At 43.6% G+C, this 18,397-nt stretch overlaps 1 protein-coding gene across 2 annotated transcripts in view; it reads right to left on the bottom strand.

The window, feature by feature from the left end:
- Positions 1-223: 223 nt before the first annotated feature.
- The window catches only part of LOC307268905 (uncharacterized protein), a 23,256-nt gene continuing 5,082 nt past the window's right edge, over positions 224-18,397 (bottom strand). Inside the window, exons 5-16 of one of the 2 annotated variants that reach the window (XM_080051701.1) lie at positions 16,984-17,158; positions 15,962-16,186; positions 14,503-14,615; positions 13,920-14,072; positions 12,759-12,924; positions 11,511-11,670; positions 10,608-10,735; positions 8,950-9,214; positions 8,339-8,560; positions 7,352-7,579; positions 5,077-5,202; positions 224-4,345 (exon numbers count right to left, since the gene is read on the bottom strand). In XM_080051701.1, coding sequence (XP_079907827.1) covers positions 1,924-4,345; positions 5,077-5,202; positions 7,352-7,579; positions 8,339-8,560; positions 8,950-9,214; positions 10,608-10,735; positions 11,511-11,670; positions 12,759-12,924; positions 13,920-14,072; positions 14,503-14,615; positions 15,962-16,186; positions 16,984-17,158 — 4,383 coding nt within the window. In that variant the 3' untranslated portion in view covers positions 224-1,923. The remainder of the gene's footprint in view (positions 4,346-5,076; positions 5,203-7,351; positions 7,580-8,338; positions 8,561-8,949; positions 9,215-10,607; positions 10,736-11,510; positions 11,671-12,758; positions 12,925-13,919; positions 14,073-14,502; positions 14,616-15,961; positions 16,187-16,983; positions 17,159-18,397) is intronic. The other variant, XM_080051702.1, reaches the window with a different exon arrangement.

Raw genomic sequence — 18,397 nt, 5'->3', positions numbered from 1 at the left:
AAACCCAAAATTTTACACACTGCAGGTTTAAGGCATTGTTTTTATTTTTTACTTTTTCAACACCTTCTAAACTTTACAAGGATCTGGAGCGAACTTCGCTTGGAAGACAAAAAAATAAAAAATACTGAAAATATTCACACAATTGAAAAGCTAGACCAGAATAATTTATCAGTGAAATCGAAATCAAAAACTATTATTTTTTCTTTGTAACTTTATTGTCACGTCAGCTGTTGTTCCTGGGTGAGCGTATACCCATGACAAAGGCATTCAGAAAAACTATATAAAAATAGCATTCTTTGCACTGATGGTCTCGTTTTGCTGTGACATGTAATTTATGATCATCAGAGGAAAAATGAGACTGTTTCAGAAATATTTAAAAGTTCCTCGTAGCAGCTTGAAGTGTCTTGCTCTAGGACACAATGGTAGAAATGGGGATAATTGCTTATACATCGTTAATAAATGTCACGCACAGACAGACAGACAGACAGACAGACAGACAGACAGACAGACACACACACACACAGAGAAGCCCATGTTCTGATTGAAAGTTTTATTCTTTTTTACTGGTGATGTCACTTCCTGTCCCAAATTGAACTACAAATTTACAAACTTTCAATTTCCTGTTTCGTTTAGAACTACAGATTTAGAAATTGGGAAATCATTGGGAAAATGTTACTGGGAGAGATATGTTAGCAACAAGTTATAATAGTCAATTAAAAGGTGCTCTGAGGAACTTTCAGTGTGTGTTAATTCTAGCGCCCCCTTTGGACTAAAGCGGTAGTGTTTTTACCACGCCAGCTGTTGTTCCTGGGTGAGCGTATACCCATGACAAAGGCATTAAGAAAAACTATCTGAAAATAGCATTCTTTGCACTGATGGTCATAAATTACATGTAACAGCAAAACGAGACCATCAGTGCAAAGAATGATATTTTTATATAGTTTTTCTTAATGCCTTTGTCATGGGTATATACGCTCACCCAGGAACAACAGCTGGCGTGGTAAAAACACTACCGCTTTTAGTCCAAAGGGGGGCGCTAGAATTAACACACCGAAAGTTCCTTGTAGCACCTTTTAATACGCCTTCCCTCCCCGTTATCAATTAATTAAGTGTCTGTTGGAAACATACAAAATTTGAATGATTTTTTTAAAAAACTTATAAATATTCAGAAATAAATTTGTCTAACTGTCTCAATGTCCCAGGAAAAACCAAACTACGAGCGGAAGCCATTTTACAAACATTAGAAATTAATAATTTTTTACACTAACACTCCTCTCACACACACACACACACACACACACAGAGACAGAGACACACACACACACACACAGAGACAGAGACACACACACACACACACACACACACACACACGGCGTCATACAGCATTTTAAATGAACAACAGTTTATGTTACAAACAGTTCAACAGAAATATTAACAAACGTAAAAAAAAAAAAAAAAAAAAATCAAGTTATTGTCTTTTTTCCATATTTTCTTCACAGAGTCCATTCTCATTCTAGGTGTGTGAGTGTGTGTGTGTATGTGTGTGTGTGTGTGTGTGTGTGTGTGTGTGTGTGTGTGTGTGTGTGTGTGTGTGTGTGTGTCTGTGTGTGTGTGCTACGTAGCAAAGTGTGTGTGTGTGTGTCTTTCTTTGCAGTGTGTGTGTGTATCCTAAGTGGCCGAATGTGTTTGTATGTGTGTCTTTTTTTGCAGTGTGTGTGTCTTTCATTGCAGTGTGTGTCCCACTTTGCAATGTGTGTGTGTGTCCTACGTAGCTGTGTGTGTGTGTGTGTGTGTGTGTGTGTGTGTGTGTGTGTGTGTGTCTCTCCTATGTAACAGTGTGTGTGTGTCCTACTTTGCAGTGTGTGTTTCTCTCCTACGTAGCCGAGTGTGTGTGTGTCTTTCTTTGCAGTGTGTGTGTCTCTCCTACGTAGCCGAGTTTGTGTGTGAATTCCAGTCACTAGTAGTTGATCGTTCGTCGATGGTCAACTCGGAGTCCGAATCTGATTCCATCGAGGAGTTAACGTTCAAATTGTTCTCAACAGTGGAATTGCGATGTTCCGTATGAGAGCTTTTCGAATGCGTTGCTTGGGAACCACTCACACACTCCCGCTCGACACAGCTGTAGTGTTTGGAGTCACTCGTACTGAACTGTGCGTTGGAAGTCGACTTAAAGTTGTTGTGAGTCCCATAGTCCTGCTGTGTTGTTGAAGTGTGTGTACGTTTTGAGTTCGATTCAAATTCGAATTCGGATTGTGATTGAGAATTGTAATTTCTCTGTGGGTCTGTTTGTAAGGCTGCTGTGTAGTTCATCAAGTTTTCGTCCACCGCGTTATTTACATGCCCAGAAGAAGAATGGTTTAACTGTACGTCCACCGCGCTATTTAAAACGCCAGAAGAAGAAGAAGGGGAGTGTGCGTTAGCGGATGACACAGGTAAATCGATGAAGCGGTGATGAGGTGAACTTAGCTCGTGATTGGCTGACGTCCATGAGTTGATATTTGAACTGGAAGAAGAAGAAATTGGGAGGTCCGCGCTAGATTTGTTTGGACTTCTTCTGTGGTGGATATTAATGTGTGTTGGTGGCGGTGGGGGTGTGGGGGTTAGCACCAAGCTAGCTCTTTCAGACTGGCTATTTCTCCTGCTGGAAAAGTGGGAGGAGTCGTTTAAGGAATTCTGAGTCCGCGAATCCAGAATTGTAGGCGGTGAAATCCTGTTGGTATAATATTGTTGGTCCTCCAAGGTAGATTTGGGACTTCTTCTTCTTCTGTGGTGCATTTGAGTGGGTGGCGATAACGTGTGTGTGCGGCTAGGAGATGATGCTAAGCTAACTCTAGTAGGGGAAAGCCGGCCTCGCTTAGCGGACGAGTGGGAGAAGGAATCCTCGGATGGCACCAACAAAACTGGATGAGATTCGTTGCTATTTAAACCTGAGAAAATATCACGTTCATTTTCCATGGAATCCTGGTTTTCGATCGGGTTATTCCGACAGCTTTCGGAGGTAGCGTTGGTTTGAAATGGCTGGTTCTCCTTTGGCGAGACTGTCTTGGTTGTAAGGGCGTTGGAATCGACGCTATTCAAGTCACTGGCAGCAGCACCGGAAAGGGAAAACGAATCGCGTAAGGAGTTCAACTTCGCCGAAAAGCTGAGAAAACTTTCCAGAAGCGGGGAGCGGTCTGTAGCACTTTTCGTGGACGCGTTTTCAGATGTAGAAGATGAAGATGTATTTGAATCACTGGGACGTTTGTGGCGCGAGGAATGGGCTCCGACGGTGAATGCTGGTTGGTTGTCGAAGGCCGCAGTGCTGCTAGTAGTAGAAACACTCGCGAAAGGTCTTTTCAGCGTTGAAATCGAAGGAATGGCATTGGTGGAAAATCTAGCGTCGAAAGTTGGATAGGGACTTGGGTTGACATTGGGACCTAGACCAATTTCTTCAGGGTTATTTGAGGTGTTTGGTAAGTCAACGGGCAGGTTTGGACCGCCGGCGTTTTTGTGTTTTAAGGGCGGGAGGGTGTTCTTGTTGTTGTGAGGTCGAACGGGACTCGTTTGTTTCAGCAGTGGAGGTGGGACGTCCCGAACTTTGGACTCAATGGAGGAAGAAGTCAACGGCGGAATCAAGTTACAAAAATTCGTCGATTCAGAATTCGAGGGAGTTTGGATGTTGTTAGAGAAATTGGCGATATTATCCGAATTGGGATTTCGCCAGCTGTCAAACCAACTGTGCGTGTTTGAACTGGCCGTGCTGTGACCGCCAATCAATCTCCTCTTTCGGTTGTGGTACGAGTTCGTGTCGAGGAGCGGGGCGGCGGTCGTCGAATAATTTAGGTCCGATTTCGGCGCGTTGATCTCCATCAAATCGTCGAGGATATTCGCCAGTAGTCGGCTGTCTGAAGCGGGGTCCATCGCCGCCAGATTAGAGGACGCAGAATCGAGCTCTCCTATTCGTCGAAAGCTAGAATCGGCTTCTCTCATTGGTCGGTTCTCTTCATCATCATCGTCGTTGGCTAAATCAACTTTTTCCACGTCCACTTCATTCTCATTATCGCTGTTGTTGTTGTCGACGGCGATTCTCGGGCTTAAATCTCGGTCCAGAATGTCCGCGGGAAGTTCCCCGGTGATGATGTCATGGTTGGATGTCCCGCCCACGTCTGCAGATTGAGCCAATGGGATCGCAGGAGGAGGAGAATGGGCCAATGAGAGCGGAGGAAGGTCAGAGAAGTCCACCGTCTGTTGGCTGCTGAGAGGACTGCTGCTCACACTGCTGCTGTTGTTGTTTATGGTGTTTTTGTTGTTGTGTATGTCGTTGTCGTGGCTACTGTCGCTATCGAGAGTGATGATCACCGGGGAACTGAGAGAGAGAGAGGGGGGGAGAGAGAGAGAGAGAGAGGGAGGGAGAGAGAGAGGAAGGGAGAGAGAGGGAGGGAGAGGCAGAGAGAGAGAGAGGGAGAGAGAGGGGGGAGAGAGAGAGTTAGGGAGGGAGAGAGAGAGGGAGAGGGAGAGAGAGAGAGAGAGAGAGGGAGGGAGAGAGAGAGAGAGGGGGGAGAGAGAGAGAGGGAGAGAGAGACAGTCAGTTAGTACTTTGAGTTGATTGGAAAAACAATTCATTTATCAATTAACTAGAAAATTAACTAGCAAAAATAGCTGTTATGCATAACAGCTATTTTTGCATTAAGACTGAGTGACAGAGTAACTGAGTAACTGACTGACACACACACACACACACAGTATATAATGTATTATTAAATTAAAAGGGGGAGTCAGTGATTCTGGAGAACGCTTGTTGTCAACAGCAGTGAAAATCTCCTCACAATTTAGCTACCTGTACGTATTGTGTGTGTGTGTGTGTGTGTGTGTGTGTGTGTGTGTGTGTGTGTGTGTGTGTGTGTGTGTGTGAAAATCGCTGACTCCACCTTCGCTTGTGCTAACCTGTTGTGTTGGTGGTTGCCACAGCCTCTGTGAATGTGTGTTTAAACTAAGGCTGTATACTGTGTGTTACCTGTTGTGTATGTTGTGTTGGTTACAGTACAGCCTTAATCCACAGCCTAGGCTCTGTAAACGTGTGTTTAAACCTGCTGGTACCTGTTGTGCTGGTTGTGCCTGTGGCGTTGTTTCCTCCTGCGTCTGGCGCTGGGCTGGGAGCAGCTAGAGATGGTTCCCTCGTAGATGATCTCCACGCTGGGGCTACGATCCTCTCTGGGCCTTCTGCTGGGAGGAGGAGAGGAGAGACATTAGAGAGAGAGAGAGGGAGAGAGAGGGGGAGAGAAAGAGGGGGAGAGAGGGAGAGAGAGAGAGAGAGGGAGAGAGAGAGAGAGAGAGGGAGAGAGAGAGAGAGAGAGAGAGAGACTGCGATCCTCTCTGGGCCTTCTGATACGAGACACATAGGTTGCGTTCCGAATCGCATACTTTCTACTATATAGTATGTAGAAAAAAGATTTAGGATGTCCCGATTCTTGTGGCCAGATTTAGGATGGTTAGAAGTACCCGGATGTCCTACTTCATGCGGCCAAGATTGTTAGTGTTGAAAAGTGCATCCTATTTGGGCGATTCTGACCCACAATCCAGTGCGCACGTGAAGTGACGTCACATCGACGAAGCCTATAGGTCCATGTTATGAAAACAAACGGGGATGCGACGGATATAAAAGCAAGAGGCAAGATCAAGGCGCAATGTTATGATGAAATAAGAGAGAAAAGTATGTCCCAATAGTATGTCTACTGCATCCTAACTAGATTCTTTTTATCGTCGGATGTAGTATGTAGAATAGAAAAAAGAAAGAGTATGCGATTCGGAACGCAACCATACATTACATTCAGATAACTTTATTCAATTAACTTTATTTATAGTTGAAATGGGGAGACAGAGAGAGAGGGAGAGAGAGGGAGAGAGAGAGAGAGGGAGACAGAGAGAGAGGGACTACGATCCTCTCTGGGCCTTCTGATAGGACAGGAGACATTCAATTAACTTTATTGATCACACTACTTATGAACAGCAGAGAGAGAGACCCTTACTAAAGTACAGGGGGATGAAAGAAGAGAAGAACACAAAACAATTAGAAAATTAAAAATGTACAAACAACATTTTTTTTTTTTTTAAATCAGCCTCTCGCTCCCTCACCTGTCTCCCCCCTCTCTCCTCTTCTTCTTCTTCTTCTTCTCCTTCTCTCTGCCTCACCTGTCTCCCCCCTCTCTCCTCTTCTTCTTCTTCTTCTTCTCCTTCTCTCTGCCTCACCTGTCTATCTAATAATATCTAATATCTTAGCTCTATATAGCACCTTTCAAGAAACCCATTTTATCCAAGTACAGGGGGATAAAAGAAAATAAGAACACAAGAGAGGACTGAAAAAAAAGGGTTAGTATTAAATGAGTGTATCTCTCTCTCACCTGTCTCCCTCACCTCCCTCCTCTCCCCTCAAATGATCTTACTTTTATAGAGCACCATTTAAGAGACCCAAGGACAATTTACATACTTAAGTACAGGGGGATGAAAGAAGGTAAGAACACAAGAAAGGACTGAAAAACAAAATAGAAAAAAAATAATAATAATTGTGATATTTTTTTTTTAAGTGTATCTCTCCCTCACCTGTCTCCCTCCGCCCCCCCTCCTCCTCTCCTCTCCCCTCAATTTCTTTTTTCTGTTTTTGTTCTCCCCAAAACCTTTAGTTAGTTAGTTTTATAAAGCACCTTTCAAGACACCCGAGGCGCTTTACTGAAGCACAGGGGAATGACAGAAGATTAAAAAATAAATAAATAAAAAAAAATATATATTTATTATTAATTATTAAGATATCTTTATTTAAAGCTGGGGCTAGGCTTGTTATTCTTTTTTTTTTTTTTTTTTTTTTAGCTTTTTTTTTGTTATTTTACTGACTAAATAAACGTTTTTTTAAATCATCCTGTCTCTCCCTCACCTGTCTCCCCCCTCTCTCCTCCTCTTCTTCTTCTCCTTCTCTCTGCCTCACCTGTCTCCCCCCTCTCTCCTCTTCTTCTTCTTCTTCTCCTTCTCTCTGCCTCACCTGTCTCCCCCCTCTCTCCTCTTCTTCTTGTCCTTCTGTCATTTACCATTTGATACTTATAATATATTTTCTAAAGTACAGGGGGATGAAAGAAGGTAAGAAAGAAAAATAAAATAAAAAAAATCACTAACTACTTTTTTATTTTTTTTAAATGTGTATCTGTCTCTCCCTCACCTGTCTCCCCCCTCTCTCCTCTTCTTCTTCTTCTTCTCCTTCTCTCTGCCTCACCTGTCTCCCCCCTCTCTCCTCTTCTTCTTCTTCTTCTTCTCCTTCTCTCTGCCTCACCTGTCTCCCCCCTCTCTCCTCTTCTTCTTCTTCTTCTTCTCCTTCTCTCTGCCTCACCTGTCTCCCCCCTCTCTCCTCTTCTTCTTCTTCTTCTCTTTCTCTCTGCGGGCTCCTTTGCCCCGGGGCCATGTTGCGTCTCTGGCCGGCTGCCATGTTGGATCCCTGTCGTCGCTGTCCAGGTGTCGGCTCTTATACTTCCTCTTTCCTCCCGGCTTCTCCCCGCTGTGGGACCGCTGGGTGTTGCTAGGAGACAGTGATGGGGTGGGGGGGGTCTGGGAGGAATGCCTGGTAGGGGGGAGGGGGGGGGGGGGGGGTCAATGTATTAATATAACACAAGAGGCATAAATACAAAGCTACCCCACAAATTCATCTTCAAAACTTTGCCATGATTTTGCATGCCTGGGGTGAGGGAGAGGCCAAATTATCATTATAACATGCATTTAAAGAGTCACTGTGTAGTTTCAGAGGAGGGGAGTTTGTTTACATTCACAGAGCCTGCAGTTAGTTTACTAAACATGTTTTCTCTACATGTAATTTTTAAGAGATTAAGAGACAGAGTTGAAATGGGGCAGAGAGGGGAGTGACATGCAGAGGACGACCGCGGGCTGGAATGGAACCCGGGTCCGCTGCTGGGCCCGGCCACTACATGTAATTCTAAGTGTTGAATAATTCTATCATCATAAACTAATTCATTTTGAGGAACCTGGAACCAAACGTAAGACTAGAATATGTTTGTAAACCAAACTGTGGGCCCTGCTGCTGTAAACAACAACAGTGAAACAGTAACTGGCAGCGGAATACGAATAATATTTATTTTTAAAATCAATTTTTGCATTGTTTTGCATTTTACCTATCCTGTCGTACTCCAAAGGGTAAAACATATATGTTAAAAAAATGTAGGGGCAGGGTGCAAGCTAACTATCAGGAGACATTTTAGGGTTCAGTGTCTCTTTGCCCAGGGACACTTGGACATGTGGCGGGGAGACGGGGGATCGAACCAGCGACCCTGTAACCCAGTTTGGAAAGCAGGGACAGTGTATTTACCTGTCATTTCGCCCTCCGTAGGGCGAGTATCCGAAGGCGGAGGAAGCTAGAGAGGATCCGAGAGGAGAGGAGGAGAGAGAGCAGGCTGACTCCACAGGGCTGGGAGCTCCAGAGGAACCAGAGCTACAGGGGGAAATGCCGCCACGCAGCCCAGGGAAGAGGCTCCGGTTTGGGTTGGTCAGGACGCCGCTACGCCTGGGTCTGGTCTCTGCCCTGGTGCTCCTGGAGAGGGATAGAGTGAATGAGTAATGGATAGGGAACATGAATGAATAAGGACCGTTTTTTTTTTTAAATAAAGTTTTAAAAATGGTGCCAATGTGTTTTGGTGACGCATTCATTTATCTCTTATCAAAAATAACACACTTTTTAGAGAAAATAAAATCGGACACAGACACACACACACACACACAGAACACCACTCTTTCTGGGCCTAAGCTCTACTCTACTACTCCTGGGAGTATGGGAGGGAACAAGGAATGTTTACATTTTAATCTTTGCATTTAATATGTAAAACTTAATTTTGTTTTTAGCGTGTAAAAACTAAAGGTTAATTCATAGTAGGTCTACAGTGAAACGTTAATAATTTATTTTGGTAACATTAACACCGTTACCTGCTCTTTTTCCTCCTTTTCTTCTTGCTCTTCCCGTCTCTCTCTCTCCCTGTGAGCGTGCGCGTCTCTCTGAGCGTGCACGTGACCGAGTCTCTGCTGCCCGCCGAGCAGCCGGACCAGGAGCGTGCACGAGAGCAGGAGCGTGCACGAGAGCCGCGCACGTCGACACAACCACCATCGTCTTTCTCCGTATCGGGCTGAGCGGCGTCTCTGTCTCCCGAGGTGGAGGGGGGGACAGCGGGGAGATTCAGGATCCCTGCAGGGTCTAAAAAGCAACAAGAAAAGAATTAGGATTCTCAAAGGAAGGTCTTAAAGCTACAGTGTGTAGAATTCATGCAAAAGGGGCCCAAACCAAGTACTGAGTACATATGGATGATTCAACTTTATATAGGGCCGACATTTCTGTATTTAAAACCCGTTCTTTATTGATTTCATGTAATATTCAAATTTTCTGAGATTTTGAATTTGGGGTTTTCACAAGGTGTAAGCCATATTCATCAAAATTATAACAAATAAAGGCTTGAGATATCTCACTTTGCATGTAATGAGTCTATGTAATATATTAGTTTCACCTTTTAAGTTGAATTACTGAAATAAATGAACTTTTGCACGATATTCTAATGTTTCGAGTTTCACCTGTAAGTAGATATAAAAGGCTTGTTCTAAGCTTTAAAATGGAAACTAACTTCACCGCAGTAATTACCGTTACTTGGTTAATTTTACTATTACAGACAGACAGACAGACAGACAGACAGACAGACAGACAGACACACAGACACTCTTAAGGCGAGACACGGCAGGCAAAAACATCGTTTTTTTAAGCACTGGTCAATTTTGAGATTTGTGTCTATTTAGCTTCCATAACATGTCTTCTTTCATACTAGTATGGATAAAAGGTCCAAAATATACGTTTTAGGTGTTTATTTTACTAAACTTTGACTGCTTGCGTCTGTATTTTGCTCCTAAATTCGTCAAAAGTGAGCATTCTAACGTAACATACAGCACCGCGACCGCTGTATGAATCATAATAACCATGGTACTGTTGGAAAGCTCTGAATCTCAAGAACAACGTTATCTGATCCAAATATGGTCATTTCCTTTGTATCAGTAACCAATCGTGAAAGTGTGAGGAGGGATTCAATGCTAGGAACGCGACCTCATTGGCTAATGCACATTTCTGAAGATGTGATTCGCTAAAAGGCATCACGTGATGCTAGCCGCGGTAGCTCGAAAATCACAAAATAAAATGGGAAAAACGTCGAAAATATGCCAAACCAACAAAAAAAAAATACTTAATCAATTGGCTACGGACATTACATGATCGCCATTTGAAGGGGAGAAGTGTTAAAGACATGTAAATCACGCCGATCACGTCGGAGAGACACAGACTGTCAGACGATCAGAGGGGAGATGGTGGGGAGAGAGAGCGTCTGTGCCGACAGGAGCAGGTTGACAGACAGTGGCTAATAATAAATGAATCACGTTTAAATTAGCATGTGGATGTAAATGTTACTATGCTATGGTTTATATGTTAAGCAGTGGTAGGTCTATATGGCATTGAAGGGTGTAGGGCCTAATTCAATAAATTACTCTAGCTATCATCAGTGATTATCACCTGGGGTGTCTCGCCTTAAATGTAACATGACTATCCCTTGTACCTTCTAAACAGGAGAGTGTATTGGGACTCTTGGTATCCCCTCCCATCTGGTGCCTCTTGGCCTCACCGTCGCTGTCAGAGGAAAGCTGAACCAACTCCGGAGTCCGTTCTGCTATCGGCTTTTTGTAGCTGCCAGGGAAGATTCAGATATTAAAGGCTTTAATAACAGACAGACAGACAGACAGACAGACAGACAGACAGACAGACAGACAGACAGACAGACAGACAGACAGACAGACAGATAGATAGATAGACAGATAGATAGACAGACAGATAGATAGATAGATAGATAGATAGACAGACAGACAGACAGACAGACAGACAGACAGACAGACAGACAGACAGACAGGCAGACAGGCAGACAGACAGACTTCTTATACCTCCTGTCAGGGAGACATTCAGACATTATAGCTGTAATAAGTAAACTACACTCACAGGGAATTTAAGAATGTAATTACATAATACAAAAAAATACTACACAGTCATTCCCAATTTGATGGCAGACAGAGTATATATAATTTTTTTTTTCATACAGGTAAATCCCATTGAGACCGGAGACTCTTTTTAAAGGGAGACCTGTTTTCATTCCCACGTTACCATTCACACACACATTCATACACCGATAAGCTAACTATCGGGAGCAATTTAGGGTTCAGTGTCTCTTTGCCCAGGGACACTTGGACATGTGGCGGGGAGACGGGGGATCCAACCACCGACCCTGTAACCCAGTGGACGACCGCCCTACACACTTCACCACAGACGCCCCAAATATGCCTCACCCTTCTACAATAACTAAAGGAATCCCTTGGCTTCTTGACACATAAAAAGCCTAAAGCAGAATTTACAGAGAATAATCCGAGAAGTACATTCGATTATTACAAAAATAAATGTGCCATCTCATTACCCGACTATAAGACACTCCTCCTCCTTATCTCCTGCCTCGTGATTGGCCCCTGAGTCCTGGGTGGGCGGGCTTAGCGTCAGAGAACAGGACGGCTCATTGGCTGTGCTGTAGGACGGACCGGGAGTCTCATCGTCCCACACCGATAGGCTGAGACAACTTCCTGTATGGATGACATCACAGGTTAGGTTTTCCCTGCTTCTAAATCACAAACTTTTTTTTTTTAAAGATTATTTTTTGGCATTTTCAAGCTTTATTAGACAGTACAGAGTTGAAATGGGGAGACAGACAGAGAGAGAGAGAGAGAGAGAGAGAGAGAGAGAGAGAGAGAGAGAGAGAGAGAGAGAGAGAGAGAGAGAGAGGGGAGGACCTGCAGTAAAGGTCAGTGGGTCGGATTTGAACCCGCGACCACTGCAACGAAGGCCGGAGCCAATATGGTACACGCTCTATCCACTACACCACCGGAGCGCCCTGATTTCTTTATACTACACTACATACTAAAGAACAGAAAAGTTATAAAAAAAATAATAAAAAAAATAAAAAATTAAACAAATACATATAAAAATAAAAATAAAATAAAAATATAAAGATATCTTAATAAATAAACAAATTGATTAAAAACTAAATAAACGTTCCCAGTTGTGATTGTGTTAGAATAAGGCAGATGGGGCGCTCGTGACGCAGTGGTCAGAGAGTCGCCCCCCGGGTTAGAATCCAGCCCGGGTCGTTCTCTGCATGTCATCCCCCCCCCCCTCCCTCCCTCCCCTCCATAGAGTCTCAGTCCTCTTCACAGCAGACCCGGGTTAGAATCCAGCCCGGGTCGTTCTCTGCATGTCATCACCCCCCCCCCCCGTCCCTCCCTCCCCTCCATAGAGTCTCAGTCCTCTTCACAGCAGACCCGGGTTAGAATCCAGCCCGGGTCGTTCTCTGCATGTCATTCCCCTCTCTGACACATTTCATCTCTGTCTCTACAAAACTGTCTAATAAATGCAAAAATGCAAAAAAAAAATATATATATATAAAAAATAAATAAAAAATAAATAATAATAATAATAATAATAATAATAATAACAAGCCTACCCCCAAGATTCAAGTACATATAAAAATAATAATAAGAAATAAAAATATATAATAAGAAATACATATAAAAAAAAGTAAAAAAATGAATAAATAAATAGTAAAATATAATAAAAAAAATAAGATATCTTAATAATTAAACAATAAATTAAAGTTCCCAGTTGTGACCCTGACCTGTGTTCCCCCCGGTGTTCCCTGGCTCCTCCTCGCCCTCTGAGATGGCGATAACGCTGCCGTCCCCCTCGCTGCTGCTCCCGTCCACCTCCATGGCGTCCGGCGGCTCGTACACACACTGCAGGTCGTAGCTCTCCAGGCTGAGGGGCGACCGCGCAAAGCTCACCTGGGACACAGAGAGGTTACAATACATTAAGTAGAGAATAGACAGTATAAAGCTAACCTGAAATACATCATAAGATTAAATTACATTAAAGGTGCAGTGTGTAATATGACATCATCAAGAAAGTTCTACAAAGTTCTAGAATGCAACACTCCCTGGGTAACCCCACCCCTTTCGAATAATAACAGAAGCTACAGTGGCCTTCAAGGACAAGAACAATTCTAAATTTTAAACAATGCACCTGATGACATTCCAACTATGACACTTTCAAGATGGCGGCACTAGGCCTTGGTCCAAAATGTGCAGAAATATGGACATATATGAGACCCTTTCTAAGGGAAAAAAAAATAATTCAAAAAAAATGTTCAGCTATTATGCACTAAATTAAATGTACTTATGGATATTATAATTACTTTCTACAAAATCTGCTAGGAAATAAAACCCAAAATTCTACACACTGCAGGTTTAAGGTTAAAATACATCAAGTATGGACATCAGGGCATGTTACTAGCTACGGTGGTCCCCTTTTGTTACATACTAGTTTACAGAGCCTAGGCTGTGGATTAACACCAGATCATTTACTTAACAGGGGAAATACATTAAGATTAACATACATTAAAGGAATACTTCACCCATACAGAACCGGCGTTCTATCATTATAAAATCACTATTATAATATAATGAATGAGGTTTTTCTTCCCTCAGTCTTCCCTCAGTCTTCCCTTGGCCCAGCTGTCCTGTTAATCCTAACCCTTACTGTGATGTCACACATGGTAAAATGTAGGGTTAGACAGTGAGACCATAAAACACTCTTTCTGCCTTTTCTCAGGCTAGGATGAACCGATTTCTAAAATGTTTGCACATGTATACTACATAGGATCTCAGAGTTCAATACACCGTCATATTCCCACCGGTGAAGTAGGGCTTTAAATAAACAATTTGATTAAACAACAGATAAAAGTTCCCAGCTGTGATATATTAATGCCTAACCCACTGACCAGCTCATGCAGGAAGTGGTCGGTCCTGGCCAATAGGAAAGGCCGCAGCTCTTCTTCTATGGTGGAATGGTCCTCCAAGCCGTGTCGCGCCAGTCGAGCCATTATGATGCGCTGCACGATATCCACCAATGAGCCATGGGCGCCGTAAAGCACCTGGAAGGGGAAACACCATCACACAAAACATTTTTATTAATGTTACATTTTAGTTGTATAAATATTTTATTATATTTATTTATTTATTTATACATTCATCTATTATTTAATTTTAATTTAAATTGTATATACCTGTATATTATTATAATTTTTTATTTATTTATCTTTTATTTTATTTTTTTAAGAAATTACTCAATTTGTGTTCTTAAGATGGTGCAAATGTTTGTTTGTGTATGTTGTTTAAAAATTTAAATAAAACGACAATACAAATATTGTGGAAAAAATAATTATCCCACAAGACACATGAACACAAAGCTACCCCCCCACTGCCCCCCCCCCCTGCATCTCATACATTAACCACAGTAATAGAGTCCATAGAGACCCTCATGCTAACTTTACACCGTCGGTATTGTCTGATTACTTTACTCACCGTTAGCTCGCGTCGTAGCCACGGGCGCAGTCTGTTCAGGCTAACGGGGTTGTCACGGAAGCTCTCGGCGGTGATGTCACGAGGCCCCTGGTTCACGCCGTCGGAGACCCCGTCTGAGGAGAGGAGAGAGGGGGGGTAAATGTGTTATTCTCTAGTCTTCGGGGATTTCTTTTGGGTAAAAAAATTACTTTTTGTGGCCATTTCTGGTGCACTTTTCTTGAAAAATAAAAATAAAATAAAAAATTAAAATAATAATAGCCTCGTTTGAGATGTCGCCGTCTTGCTAAGACCTGCGTCTTGCTGAGCGCACAGCATTTTTGCAGCATTTTTGTTGTGCGCTCAGCAAGACGCGCGTCATAGTTGCGCAGGTCTGAGCAAGACGGCTCCAAGTCGAACGAGGCTAATAATAAGAAAAAGAAGAAGAAATAAAAATCTAATAAAAAGTAAATAATGGGAAAAAATGTAAAAGAACTAATTAAAAATAGAATAAAATAAAAACACACTTTAAACTCACCCTGTACCCCTCCTAACCCGTATAGCGCTGCGGTAAAGGGCCCTTCTGAGAGCCACTGTCTCTCTGTCTCCTCACACTCCCTCCCTCTCCCTCTCCCTGTCCCTCCCACACTCTTTCCCTCTCTCACCCCATCTCAGTCTCTCTATCTCTCCCTCCCTCACTCACTCTCTCTCTCCCTCCCTCCCTCTCAGTCTCTCCCTCCCTCCCTCTCTCTCTCTATGTCAATCTACTGATAATATCTAATCAGCAAGTCCAAACTATTTGCATTACTTGAATAAAATAAAAAAAATGAAACTTTTAAAAAAAATAAATGAAACCCTCCATAGACACATAATATTGGCACCAAACACTCACCTTGTACCCCTGGAACCCCTCTAACCACACAAACCCCTCCATAGACACATAATATTGGCACCAAACACTCACCTTGTACCCCTGGAACCCCTCTAACCACACAAACCCCTCCATAGACACATTATATTGGCACCAAACACTCACCTTGTACCCCTGGGACCTCTCTAAACACACAAACCCCTCCATAGACACATTATATTGGCACCAAACACTCACCTTGTACCCCTGGAACCCCTCTAACCCGTATGGCGCGGAGGTAAAGGGCCCGTCTGAGAGCCACCGTCTCTCTCTCTCTCAGTCTCCTCACACTCCCTCCTTCTCTCTGCCCCTCTCTTTCCCTCCCTCTCAGTCTCTCTCTCCCTCCCTCCCTCCTCAAACTCTCTCCCTCTCTTTCTCTTTCCTTCTCTCTCCCCCTCCCTTTCTCCCTCCCTCACTCTCTCAAAAAAGTTTAAAACACAAAAATATAAAAAATAATAAAAATAATAAAAAACAATTAAGATAAATGTAATAAAATAATATAAAAAGAACAAAAAACCTCCATAAACACACAAACCCCTCCATAGACACATTATATTGGCACCAAACACTCACCTTGTACCCCAGGAACCCCTCTAACCCGTATGGCGCGGAGGTAAAGGGCCCGTCTCAGAGCCACCGTCTCTCTCTCTCTCAGTCTCCTCACGCTCCCTCCTTCCCTCTGCACGCGTTGCCTAGCAGCCAGACGCGTCAGCAGCCGCCGCGACGACCGGTCGTTAGCGACAACGGGCGCCGCGGCTCCACCGAGCGCAGAAAGACCCTCGAATATCACCCCACGCTCTGAAAGAACAAGACAGGGGGTTATCTGTCTGTCTGTCTGTCTGTCTGTCTGCCTGTCTGTCTGTCTGCCTCTCTGTCTGTCTGTCTGTCTGTCTGTCTGTCTGTCTGTCTGCCTGTCTGTCTGTCTGTCTGTCTGTCTGTCGAATATCACCCCACGCTCTGAAAAAAGACAGGGGGTTATCTGTCTGTCTGCCTCTCTGTCTGTCTGTCTGTCCTTCTAACTATGTATTGTGTGGAGTTAGTTTCATGATAGTAAAGCATCTGAAAAGAGTTATAGGAATATGTATGATTGGAATGAGGGTTGAGAAAACCTTTCAAAGACTATCAGTCACTTTGAGTGGGAGACAATTCATCAAAAACAACTAACTTTTTTGGTCCAGAGTAAAAGTGATGAGATTTCCTTCAAATATTGAAAAATACATTGGGTGTGTGTGTCTGTGATGTGTCTGTCTGTCTGTCTGTCTGTCTGTCTGTCTGTCTGTCTGTCTGTCTGTCTGTCTGTCTGTCTGTCTGTCTGTCCGTGTGTGTGTGTGTGTGTGTGTGTGTGATTGTGAGAGAGAGGAGAGTGAGTGAGTGAGTGAGTGAGTGTGTGTCTCTGTCTGTCCGTCTGTACTAACCCTGTCTGTCTGTCTGTCTGTCTGTCTGTGTGTCTGTGTGTCTGTCTGTATGTCTGTCTGTCTGTCTATGTGTCTGTCTGTCTATGTCTGTGTCTGTCTGTCTGTCTGTCTGTCTGTCTATGTCTATGTCTGTGTCTGTCTGTCTGTCTGTCTGTCTGTCTGTCTGTCTGTAGTACTGACCCTGTATGATCTCATGTCTGCTGGTGTCCATGGGCTCGTCGGTGTCTGTGCCTGGTGGCAGCAGAGGCAGAGAGAGGTACGGAGACTCCAGATACCACTCCCACACCCTGCCTGCTCTCTCTCTCCTCCTCCGCCTGGACCCGCTGTCCCCCTCCCCACCGCGACCAGACAGCTCCTGGAACAGGGGCAGACACACAGGGGTTATGGGGGGAGACACACAGGGGTGATGGGGGGAGACACACAGGGGTTATGGGGGCAGACACACAGGGGTGATGGGGATTTAGTTTAAAAAAAAGAAGAGAAAAAAGTGAAGTGTGTGAACCTGGGGGAAACACTGTCTTCCTTTGTTTTCCACAGACTGAATGTCAAGAAAGAAACATGAAAATATGCAATATAGGCCTACAAGTAAAATATGAAAAAAAAGCATTAACAAAACAAAATATACAATTTACAAAGTGAATAGGAGAGCAGCAACTATATGAAACAACAAATGTAAGTTAAATAAAGCGCTTTTCCCTGGTTTTTCACAGACCCAAAGCACTTTACATTGTTTTGTACATATTCACCCATTCACACACACACATTCATACACCGATTTTTTTTTTAAAGTATTAAAAAAACTAAGAAGCAGCAACAAAAATGTGCCTCAAAAAGTGAATAATAACATCAGAGATATCACAAACAAAAAGCTAAAAAAAAAATTAAATTAAAAAAAAAAAGCCACAAAAAAACTCAAAATAGATATTAGATATAACTTGGAAAAACTCCCATAAAATCACCCAAACACTAGATAGATAGACAGACAGGCACACATACAGACAGACAGACAGACAGACGGACAGAGGGACAGACAGACAGACAGACAGAGGGACAGACCCACAAACAGACAGACAGACAGACAGACAGACAGACAGACAGACCCACAAGCAGACAGACAGACAGACAGAACAGACAGACAGACAGACAGACAGACAGACAGACAGACAGACAGACAGACAGACAGACAGACAGACAGACAGACAGACAGACAAACAGGCAGACCCACAGAAAGACAGACAGTCAGACAGACAGACAGACAGACAGAGGGACAGACAAACAAACAGACAGACAGACAGACAGGCAGGCAGGCAGACAGACAGACAGGCAGACAGACAGACAGACCCACAGACAGACAGACAGACAGACAGACAGACAGACAGACAGACAGACAGACAGACAGACAGACAGACCCACAGACAGACAGACAGACAGAGGGACAGACAGACAGACGGACAGACACACAGACAGACAGACAGACAGACAGACAGACAGACAGACAGACAGACAGACAGACAGACAGACAGACAGACAGACAGACAGACAGACAGAGGGACAGACAGACAGACAGACAGACAGACAGACAGACAGACAGACA

Source organism: Ammodytes marinus (genome assembly GCF_949987685.1).
Source record: "Ammodytes marinus genome assembly, chromosome: 23".
Classification (NCBI taxonomy): domain Eukaryota; kingdom Metazoa; phylum Chordata; class Actinopteri; order Uranoscopiformes; family Ammodytidae; genus Ammodytes; species Ammodytes marinus.
This window is presented reverse-complemented; position numbering and strand designations above follow the sequence as displayed.